Here is a 12,017-nt window from a genome sequence, read left to right on the forward strand (position 1 = left end):
CATACAATGAATCTGTAACCACATGAAGGGGACATTTTATCCACCGACACATAGCCCAACAAACTGCTGCTAGTTCAAGCATCTGTAATGAGTCTCTCTGCTCAGTGTGCAAAATATGGTAAGTCCAAGATCCCTGTTGCTGACAGACAATTGCTGCTCGTCTGCTTGTTTTACCAGCATCTGTAAAAACTGTATGTCCCTCTTTTAAAGGAATTAATGAATGTTTAGGCAATTGAATCCAATTATGATCTTTCAATATTTGAATAACTTTACTTTTTGGAATTTCATTAGTTACTTGCCCATTGTATGCCAATAATGCAAGCTGAAGAGGATAAGAGTGACGCATTGTCCGTTCAAGATCAGCAGCAGTCATTGGGATATGAATACTCACTGGTCCATTTCCTGAAAAAGCAATTGTATGATCACAACCTTTTTTAATTGTCTCTCCCACTTGTTCCATCCGGGTCTGTAAGCTACGCTTAGGTTGCATTGATACAAAGACCCACTCAATTATGTAAACCAGATACTCTCCCCTGATTTTCTTTTGCCATTGAGCAATGATGGCACACACTGAAGAAGGCTGTGAAATAACAAGCAAACAAAGAGGTAAATTTATTACACCCTGTGGTGGCCATCTGGTAACAAGTAAAGAAGCAAGATATTAAATACATTGTTGCTGTGTTTCTGTGAGAACAATTGGAGAAGCAGGGTTAGTTCCTTTTAATAAAGGTCACAAGGGGGCAAGATCTTCATTAGTAATTCCAACAACAGTGTGGACCCATTGTAAATCACCCATTAAAGTTTGTACATCTGTAAGATTTTGTATTTTGTAATTCAGTGTTGCTTTCAGTAGACGTATTATGCTGTCACTAATTTGCCACCCCAAGTATTTCCATGGGGCAGTTTTTCAGGTTTTCTCAGGAACAATTTGTAATCCAGCATTAGACAATACTTGTGTGAGCACCTTTAATTGTTCATCTGTAAAAGGGTGTTCCTGTGCAATGAGAATATCATCCATATAATGATAGATGATAGCTTGTGGCCATTGTTCATGTATTGGCTGCAAAGCTGTGGACACAAACAACTGACACATGGTGGGACTACTGTGCATTCCTTGAGGCAGTACAATCCATTCATATCTCTCACTAGGTTTCTCTTTATTAATTGCAGGTAATGTGAATGCAAACCGTTTTGTATCATCTGGATGTAGTGGAATAGTGAAAAAACAGTCTTTTAAACCAACAATTAACAGTGGCCACTTTTGTGGTAACATTGCAGGTGAAGGTAATCCTGGTTGTAAAGCTCCCATGGGCTGCATTTGTTCATTAACTTTTCGTAAATCATGCAAAAGTCTCCATTTTCCTGATTTCTTGGGTATAACAAAAATAGGTGTACTCCATGGACTTACTGATGGTTTAATATGTTTTGCATTAACCAATTCATGTGCTTTTTGCAGCCGTTCCTCACTTAGCGGCCACTGCTCCACCCACACAGGATCATTACTTTTCCAGGTCAGTTGTCATGGGGCTGGCTGCACTGCAGGGACCGCGGTGAGAAAACCGAATCTGGGGTAGTTAGTACCACTCCCCATTGAGTTAAACATTCTCGACCAATGAGGGCAAATGTTCCTTCTGGCAAAGGTATTACTGTTGCAACTGCACAGGCCTTTCTTCAAGCACAAATGTTAGAGGATTAGGTGTGACTGAAGCAGCTGCAGACACTCCTCCAACTCCATCCACAGCAGTTGTGCTTGTTTGCAATGGCCAACAGGGTGGCCAAATTTTACTAGAAATGATGGTAATATCTGCACCTGTATCTAACAGTGCTTGTATATTTATCTGTTCTTTTCCATTTATGATGGTTGTGTTTTGAACAGGACGATCATGCATTCGTAGTGTTAGGTATGTAACTGGTCCTGTTGAACCAAAGCTAGCATCTCCTCTCATGGGTCACATAGGTTTGGATCCTTTCATCATTGCAGATACAAGATTTTGAAAGGGAATTATTTGTGCAATTTTACTGCCTTGAGGTATAAACAAAGGCGGATGCAGTGTATATGCAACAATTTGAATAACTCCCGTGTAATCTGCATCAATGAGTCCTGGTATCACCAAGATACCTTTTAAGCCTGCCGATGAACGTTCTAGCAATAATGCTCCTACATGGTGTTTAGAGGAATGAATTGGACCTTTGAAAGTTGTAGGTATCTTTTGCGGCTGATTGTCTATAAGGGTAACTCCTACTGCTGTTTCCAAGTCGATTCCCAGGCTTCCTGTGGTTGCAGGGCATAACTCTGGGTCTCGGGGGCAGTTGCTGTTATCCGCACGCGACTGCCTTTCGCAGTCATGGTAGGCATCAATCTAATACTCATGGCAGCATGAGTATTAGATTGGCAATTATTACACCTTACATTGCCTACACATTGCTTTTGTAAATGCCCAGTTTTTCCACACCGAAAGCAAACATTTGTCGGTCAGGAGCGTCCTCCTTTTACAAGAGGTTTTAAAGCCGCAGCAAAAGCTTGGTTTTGGGTGATTATTACATTTAACATTGTTTAATTTTGTGTTTTCACAGCACTAGCTACAGCCTCTGACATAAAAGCAGCTTGCTGTTGATACACTGCATTGGCCATACGTTCTAACATTGTTCCCAAGTCAGCTGTGCCTGGGAGAGTAGCTAGTATCATTTTAGCTTTTGGATTTGCATTCTCAAATGCAAAAGTCCTTGTTAATTGTTCTCGTACTTCAGGAGTTAGGTCTGTTGCCTGATCGAGTGAAATGACAAGTCTGTTAATAAAAGAGTCAAAAGACTCATTCATTCCCTGATTGATAGTGGTGTAGCTTGGTGCTCTTTTATCAGCTGGAATCCTCCACAGGGCTTGCTTTGCTTCCTCAGCAGATGCATTATGCAAATCTGCTGGAAATTGTAATTGCTGTGCCGCTGATGCATAGATACCTTTGCCCATTAACATATCGATAGTGGCACCATGAAGAGGATCAATTGGCTGTCGTGGTGTATTTATAATTCTCTTACAGCCAGATTCCCATTCTCGCTCCCACAATACATACTGTGAGGGAGTGAGTAATAGTTTTGCTATGGCCATACAATCGTCAGGTGACAAAACATTAGATGCAAAAATATAATTAATCATTTGCTTAGAGGGCTCTGAATGTAGTCCATATTGAGTAACTGTATTTCGTAATTGCCGCATTAATTTCCATTCAAAAGGTGTATATTGTGCTCCAGGCTGGCCATTAGCAAGAGTTCCTTGCTGTACTGGATAGGCATGTGGAGAACAGGCAGCTGCAACTTCCCATTGTCCTTCTAAAATAGCATCCCTGATTACTGCAGACCAGCGACTGTGAGATTCAACTGGTCGTATCTGCATTCCCCCTGAAGTGGTAATTATCATGTCACCTACTGGCTGCCTTCCATGAGGATTTAGATTGCTCATTTTCTTGATTACTTTTTCTAAAAGTTTATCTGAAGGCCTCTTGTGTTTTGGAACTGTAATATCAGAGGGTGTTCCGTCAGCTTCATCAGCTGAGCTTTCATCCCCAGAGTTTTTTGCACTAGTTGTACGGAATTGGGAAATTGTACGGTCTTTGCCTCCTGTTTCTGTGTTGTGTTGTTTGTTCACAGGAGATAAGGGGGATGCATTCGGAGTTACTGAGGTCAGTCCTGTCTCTTGATTGGCAATTTCTTTTGCTCTTGTTTTGACAGGCACTTTAATACCTTTTGCAGGACTAGGGTCAGTGAATAAATGAGAACTTGATTTTGCTGACACTTCTATATCTTCCCCTCCTAACATTTTCTGTGCAGCTAATGCCATATGTTTTTCAGCTTGGTATTGATTTAGCACATGAATAATTCCTCTCCAAGTGGTAGCAAGGTCTCTAGCAGATTTACTGCCATCAATAGTGGCATCCCATAAGGCATCTCCAATTTTTTGCCACTCTGTTCGGTTAAAGATTTCCATGGAATCCTGCATAAATCCCTTCTCTTTTGCCCATTTACATAGCTCTTGGAGTTTTTTTGTGCTTACACCGGGCTCTCACTTAGCGAGAAATTCTGCCAGCAGCGATAATGCCGCTTCTCTCTCCATTTCCCGAGATAGCGCTGCTACCGGCACTTCGGAGGACGGCCGTCAGATCCTCTAAACCTCTCCAGGCTCTTTGTGCCGAATCGCCTTCTCTCCTTATTCCAGAATCCACTGGATTCTTTTACTGCATTTCTGCAATACTGAGCCTCTTGACAAGGTCCTCAGGCAGCGTGCTGGCTTTATTTGTAATCCCTGGGTCCCTGTTTTGGGTGACAAAATGTAGGAGACGGGTTCGGGAATCAAGAGACGACCCAGTGTGAGTTAGCAGCTTGTTCCAAATTTATTACAATCTTAGCTACATTTTTATAGTATTTTGAAAAGCTAACATGCCATCTGTATTCTACTATGATTGAATAATTGCTGGTTTTCACACATTAATTTCTACATTTCTATTGGTCCAGCTCATAACACCCGAGCTCTATAAGATACCTTTTAGTAAAACTTATTAAGATACATTTAGCAGATTTCTCATCCTAAATTCTTATTCTTCATTGTCTTATTAACACTTAGTCTTCTTCATTTCTTTGATACAATATTTTGCCAAGGACTTATGCTAGCTCAAAGTCAGGGTTGTGCAGGCCTTCCAAGGAGCTATGGCCTCGAGAAGCGAGCCATTCTTCAACAGCACATATATATAGAAATAGATATACCTGAATATATTTACTAAATTGCATCTTTCTTACTAAATTGTATTCTTTTACTAAATTGTATTCTTTCATTATTTTGTTTCCAATTTATTAAAGTATTTTATCAATTAATTAGATTGATTGTTTGGAAATTTGAAAGTCATTTATAACACTACTTATTTCAAACATTATGTAGACTATGTAGGAATGAAAAAAACCACCAAGCTGCAGCAGGATATCCACTGTGCTTTAGGTTCTTCTTATTGAGATTCTGCAGGGTGAGAATATTTGGCTCATTCTGAGAACTGACAACATTTTTTACCATTCAAAATTAGATCTGCTTCTGTGAGTACCACATTTCAAAAACCCAAGCCTGGGAACCTCTTTCTGTTTTTCTTCTGTCCCTGAGCAGGTAACGGGGATCCGGCCCCTGTTGGGCCCTGGCGGGGCCGGGCCGGGCTCTGCTGCAGCGCTGGCCCCTCCCGGGAATCCCTCTGGGTCCCGTTCCCGGGGGGCCGAGCCCTTCCCGGGGAACCCGCCCAGCCCCTTCCAGCGGCGCTGCCGGGCCGGGCCAGCCCCCGGCTCGGCTGAAATTCTGCTGCCACTGAGTTTCTGCAGAAGCTGCCGGGCAGGGGGAGCGGAAGCGGCCTCTGAGTGCTGGCCTGGCTGCTGAGATCCCAGTGCAGCCACGGGAAAATCATCCAGCAGGAACAGCTCCGGCAGCTGCCCCAGCACAGAGCGAGTAACCAGCCACAGGCCTGGGCAAGATATTAACCCTTTCAATGCACAGATGAGACCTACAAACCTTGTTCATCTCTCCAGGGACAGAAAAGGACAGACTAACAACACGCAAAAAAACAACATAAAAACATCAAAGTCAGTAAAAAAAAAGTCAAACCTCTGATAGAAAAAAAATTGAAAAAATTTAAATTAAAACAAAAATATTCTTTTAGTAAAGCCATAGAAATAAACAATGATGTATGAAAATATCTCCTTTAATTCATGAAAAAAGTATAAAAAATATTCAAACTGTAAATCTAAACAAAAACATCCATTAATGAAACCAACCAAATGTTAAAATAACTGTAATCCCATAAAAAGTTTGAACAGAAAAAATAAATAAAAACAATAAAAAACCGTTGCCCCCAGGGAGAGAAGAAGAAAACTTCTGTTCCCAGAGATGATCACAAAAACAGATGAAGAAAACATTTGCCTTCAAACAACTCATCCTTAAAATAACACCCCATGAATTCATAACCCATAGACACACATCTCAGAGGGCTGTAAAAATGAGAAAAACGTCACAATAGCAAAATTTCTTCCCAGGCGGCTGCTATTTATAAAAATAAAAAAACACAAAAAACCTGTTCCTTGTAAAAAAGTCTCCATGACATAACAAAATCTAATAAAAACTATTGCATAATTAATACTGTTTTAAAATCACAAGTTTTATCTCGACAATGTCAGATAAAACAAAAAAAAGTTATTCAGGAAAGGAAAGGTGTTCTGAAAGTTTAATTCTGGTTTCTTATTCTTGTACTCCGGTTAATAAAGTTTCTTTATTGCTTCTAAGTTTTAAGCCTGTTTTGCTCTTCTCCTAATCCACATCTCACAGTGAGAAATGAGTAAGTGCCCTGGAGATTTCAGCCAGCGCTAAACCCACCACATTATTTAGTGCATTAGCCAAAAAAACTCAAATTAGCGAATCTCAGCCACTGCACCAGGCTGAAGCTGAGGATCCCCAGCCAAGCTCAGAGGGAGGAGAACACAGCATTTGTGGGATCCTTTCCAGTCTGACTTGCTTTAGCTGCACCCTGGGGGAGGAGAGAGCAGGAGAAGGGTTGGCTGAGTCCTCTCCCCTCTGCCTTGCCCTTCTCTGCTGGATCCTCAGTTCATCCCACACCCACCCCAAGACTCCATCCCCATCCTACTGGTGCTGACTGGATTAAAGGAGATAAAGAGGAGATTAAAAAGATAGAGGGGAGAGAAAAAGAGAAGTTTAAATGCAGTTTAAATATGAAAGAAATGCATATGTTAGTGACTGCTGAGAGTTCAAAGGGAGCTGAAGGGTTTGAGAAGGGACAGGAGCCCGTGAAGGGCTCAGGAGCTGCTGCTGCTGCCGGGAGGGAGGAAATGCACCAATGGCTCCCAGCAGAGTCTGTGCTTTGAGGCTCTTTCCCAAACAGCTGCAGGAGGGAAAGCAGCTGAGTTTGGAGGAAGAGTTTTCTGCTGAGGTTTCCTGTTTGGAGCTGTCACAAGCTTGAGCTGCTCAAGGGAAAGGCGGCTCTGCTTCCAGCAGGGCCCAACTGCACGGGAGCACAACTTGGTTCCCTGGCCCTGAGCCAACGGGCAGCAGCAGCTTCTGTTCCCTCCTGGCTCTTGTGTCATTTCCAGCAGCACAAGACACACCAAGAAAAGCTCCTCCAGAACATGCCATGATCAACACAACCTGATTTCATTGCATGAAGGAGCTCTGACAGTCCCACGGGCTCAGGTTTGTTTGTCAGTGAACAGAGCAGGGAAAAGCACAGACACATTCCCTGCACAGGGAATTCACAGGAGGAAAGTGCAGCGCTGGAGGATGTGCTTGGATACAACGTTCCCACGGCAGTTTTGGGGATAAAATCGTCAGGAGAGAGAAAAGAAAAAGTCCTACCAAGGGTGGGCTGGGGAGGGCTGGTGCTTCCCGGGAGGCTCCCGAAGCTCAAGAGGACAAAGCCCAGACCTTGTCCAAGCTCGGAGCTGGGTCTGAGCCAGAAACCAGGGGGTGGCAGAGACATTGCTGCTGAAGGGCTTCAGATTGCCAAAGCTAAAGTGTCCAGTATCAAGGAACAACTGGAGGTTACGGAATTCTCAGTGCCCACGTTCCATCCCCTCATTTCAAGCTGAAAGCAGAGCTCCACTTGTGACTCTGCTTTTTAATAATCAATGTCAAACTTCAACAAAATTCCCTTAGAAAGACCCCATGAAGGTTCACACTGTGAGAGCTCACTCGAGGCAGCCCCAACTCCTGCCCTGGTTCAGTCCCTCTCAACCCCACTGTGCTTTCCAGCTGCTTTGCTCCAGCTCCCCCCAAATCACCATGAATTCCACTGAACTGAACCAAATCCAAGTCCTCGTGGGTCGGGACAAGGGCAGGGAGAGGTCACTCAGGGATCACCATCAGGGGCACAACAGCCCGACATGGGGAAATGACTGAACTTAGGACTGAGCAAATCAGACCAGGAGAATGAGGATTGAAATCAATCTTGAGAAACACCTCCTCCCGCTCCTGAACTTTTCTGTCCGGGCCGCTGCTCGCGGGGCACAGAGAGGGGCCCGGCCGTGTCCCTCCAAACCTCCCTGGGAATCAGCCCAGAGCCCTCAGCCTTCCTTGTACCCATCCCCGGGGCCCCTTGTCCCTCCCAATGGCTCCCGTGGCTCTCCCAGTCCATCCCAGCCTCTCCCAATCCATCCCAGTCACTCCCAGTGACCCCGCCTGTCCATCTCGCCCCTCCGTGGATCCCCTCGCCCCTCAGCCAATCAGAGCGCGTCTCTCTGATGACTCATCAGTTGCCGGGCAGATCCACAGAGCCGAGAGCCCCGCGCTGGACTCGGCCTCCCAGTGCCGCGCACTTCATTCCCAGTCCCTCCCAGTGCCACCACAGTCCCGCCCAGTGCCACCACAGTCCCGCCCAGTGCCACCACAGTCCCGCCTAGAGGCCCCAGAGTCCCTCCCACTCCTTTTTAGCTCATTCCCAGTCTATTCCGAGTTCATTCCCCTTCACTCCCAGGCGCCCACACTCTCTTCCAGTGTCCCAGTATCCACTCTCATCTCCTTCAGTGCCACCCCAGTCCCTGCCAGTCCATTCCCCGTCCCTCTCAATGCCACACCACTCCTCTCCACTCTCTCCCAGTGCCCCCAGCGTGTCCATCTCGCTGGTGTCCTCGAGCTCCCAGCCCGGCCCCGGCCGCCTGCTCTGCTCCCTGATGGATTTCTCCCCTGCCCACATCCAGCTGAGCTGCTCCCAGGGCCAGCAGCAGCTCTCGGGCCACGTGCTGGCCACTGCCGTGCTCCCCAGCGGGGACTGGAGCCAGCAGCTCCTGGTGCTGCTGGAAACCGCCCCCGGCAATGCGGGCTCAGCTCCAGCTGCCAGGTGGAGCACGTCAGCCTGGAGCACCCCCTGAGCCGGCACTGGGGCACGGCCCGGCCCCCACAGCGCCGGGGGCAGCGGGGGAGGCACTGGGAGGGCCCAGAGGGGGATTGGGGTGTGCTGGGAGGAACTGGGAGGGAGTTACAGATAGACTGGTTTAAACTGGGGAAGGGATTGAGGTGCTTAGGATGGCGGGGAAGGGGTTTGAAGGATGTTGGGGAGGGTGGGATGAGGTTCTGGGGGTCCTGGTGGACCCTGGGAGGGAGTTTGGGGGTGCTGGGTGTCACTGGGAGGGATTTGAGTGAGCCTGGAGGAGCTGGAAGGAGATTGGGCATTGGAAAGCAGGGATTGGGATGAGGTTGGTTGTGCTGGGAAGAGACTGGGAGGGTTCCTGATGAGTCCTGGTGGGGCTGGGAAGGGACTGGGAGAGGGTTTGGGGGTCCTGGGGCAGTGAGGGGAAATTGGGAGGGGGCTGTGGGATCCTGAGAGGAACAGGAGGGGCTCTGGAGGGTCCTGGGGAGGCTGGGAAGAGACTGGGAGTCATTTACCAAAATAGTAATATTGATCCAGTATCAACATCAATCTGTTATTGGACAAAAAACCTCTCCAACAGTTTAAAGTTACAAAGTGGATGTTTAATCACAGCACTGGGCAAGTGCAGGAGTCATCCCTTAATACACACTGCAAGTTGACAAAAGATTCCAGTGTCTATTTATTTACAAAAGTCTTGAATATCCAAAATACTAATACATATTAATACTAATGCATGTGCATAATGCTAACACTTCCCATTCCCCACTTTGGATTAAAATGCACTGTAATCAGTTTAAAATGTCATTACACCTGCGTTGTTGGCTCCCTAATTTGAGGAGGGGGTCGTTTTGGTGAGGAGGGGTCATCAAGAGATGAAGGAAAACCACCCTTCCTCACGCTCACCTTTCTACCTTTACAATGGTTGATATTACAAATGACATTTGGTACAACTCCAGTTTCCTCCCTTGTGACTTTGAAATGGGTTTCCAGATGTAAGGTCTGTGATCTTCCTGAACCCGTTTATCAGTTTCTCTTTTCTCATTATAAGCACAGCTGAACAAACATACAATGACAAGAAATTTTTTACCTCACTCCCAAGTTGATTATCTCAAATCCTGCTTCTCACTTAATCATTAACTCTGACTACTTCTAGCAAGGCCTGTCTCTAGCTGAGATCTCCAAATTTTCTAAAATACCTAATTTTTTAAAATTAGTTAGTCCAAAGGAGGTTTCAGAGGGTCCTGGGTGGGCTGGGGGAGACTGGGAGGGTCCTTGGAGGGGCTTGGGGTGTCTGTAAGAGGTTTTGGGGGTCCTGACCCCTGCAGACCCCCAGGGATGCCGTGAAATGCTGCCCACAGCAAGAGGCTGATGGGGATTAGAGTCTCTGTGTTGGGCTTCGTCTTCCTGGCACTGGGGCTCGGATTCTGCCTGTGCAGGAAGGTGAGGGGGGGGTCCCAGGGGTCGTGTCCTTCCCCCCCACAGAGCCTGTGTGCTCCCCTTGGGCCCCTCAAGTCTGGTGTCACCCCCTTTTCTCTGCCCACACAGCTCCTGACGCAAAAGGTTCTCGAGGACTGAAAGTCAACAATTCCCATTGTCATTCTGTATCCTGTTGCATTTTCATTCCCCTGGCTTCATCCAGGTGCCCACAGGGAGCCAGGAAGATGTGGAGCCTCCCAGCCAGGTGTCTTCCCAACACGGATCACCAGGAGCACGGATCACCAGGGCTCTGCCCAACGGGGGTCACTGGGGATCATCCAATGCCGATCCTCCCATGGGGGATGGAGCTGGAGCAGCGCACGAAGCTCTTCCCGCACTCGGGGCACTCGCAGGGCTTCCCTTACTGGTGCCTCCGTTGGTGTTTGGTCAAGTAAGAGCTCTGTGAGAAGCTCTTCCCACACTGGGGACACTCGTAGGGCCTCTCCCCACTGTGGATGCGCCGGTGGACGGTGAGGTTGCCGTTCTGCTTGAAGCCCTTCCCGCAGTCGGGGCAGCGGAAGGGCCTCTCCTCTGTGTGAATCCGCTCATGTTTGAGGACATCAGAGCTGGTCCGAAACCTCTTCCCACACTCGGGACACTCGTAGGGCCTCTCCCCAGTGTGGATGCGCTGGTGTTTTCTCAGGGCAGTGCTCCACCCAAAGCTCTTCCCACATTCCAAGCAGGTGTAGGGCCGTTCCCCTGTGTGGATCACCTGGTGTTTCATCAGGTCAGAGATATCTCTGAAGCTCTTCCTACATTTCCCACACTCATAGGGTCGTTCCCCTGTGTGGATCATCTGGTGATTCCTCAGGCTGGAGCTCCGGCTGAAGCTCTTCCCACATTCCCCACACTCGTAGGGCTTTTCCCCAATGTGGATCCTCTGGTGCCGGAGCAGGAAGGGCCTGTAGCTGAAGCCCTTCCCACATTCCAAGCACTTGTGGGGCTTCTCCCCCAGCTCTGAGCTCTGGCTGGATCTCTGGCCGTGTTCCTGGCACTGGGGGGATCTTTCCTCCCTGCAGCTCCCTGGACTGGGTTTGCAGCTCCTCATGTGGGATCTCTGGGGCTTTTCCTCCTCCTCCATCTGGCCAGGGTGAGGGAATGAAAATCCTGGTTTGGGGAAAAAACAAGAGGACAGCGCTTTGGGGTGGGGATTCCTCCTTGCCCAAGTTCATCTCAGGAAGTCATTTGGCATCTTGTGTCGGTAAGAGCCTACTACACACCAAGATTCAGCCCAAACATCCTCCAAACATAAAAACACTGATCAAAAACTACCCAAAAACCAAATTCAGTCAAACCTCCTCCAGAATAAAAAGATTCAGCCCCTGCAAAAAAACAAACCACCAACATTTAGTCCAATAAAACTCAGAAACACCAAGATTCAGCCCAGTGAAAATCATGGATCCCCCTCTGCAGTCACCTGCTGACTGTGGGCAGGGCAACACTCCTGGGACTGCACATACAGGGAGGGAGGAACCTTCTGCTGCTTCCTCTTCCTGCTCGTCCTCCTCATGTCTCCCTATGCATCCTCACACTCCACTTCCTCCTACTACTACTCCTCCCGCACAATCCCACCTTGTCCTCCCACGCGAATTTTTTGACCATTCTGGTCTTCAACCCTGCTTCTCCTTCCCTTCTCCTCCTGCCCCC

General features: G+C 47.4%; 1 protein-coding gene and 1 pseudogene across 1 annotated transcript; one reads left to right on the forward strand and one right to left on the reverse strand.

Moving 5' to 3' along the window:
* Positions 1–12,017, forward strand: part of LOC131588505 (zinc finger protein 208-like) — a 911,601-nt pseudogene that overhangs the window by 663,948 nt on the left and 235,636 nt on the right.
* LOC131588595 (zinc finger protein 70-like) lies at positions 9,550–11,434 on the reverse strand. The gene is given in 1 exon segment (XM_058857547.1): positions 9,550–11,434. A coding segment is annotated over 1 exon segment (774 nt). The 5' UTR covers positions 11,419–11,434; the 3' UTR covers positions 9,550–10,644.

This window comes from Poecile atricapillus, chromosome 26 (genome assembly GCF_030490865.1).
Source record: "Poecile atricapillus isolate bPoeAtr1 chromosome 26, bPoeAtr1.hap1, whole genome shotgun sequence".
In the NCBI taxonomy this organism is placed as follows: Eukaryota; Metazoa; Chordata; class Aves; order Passeriformes; family Paridae; genus Poecile; species Poecile atricapillus.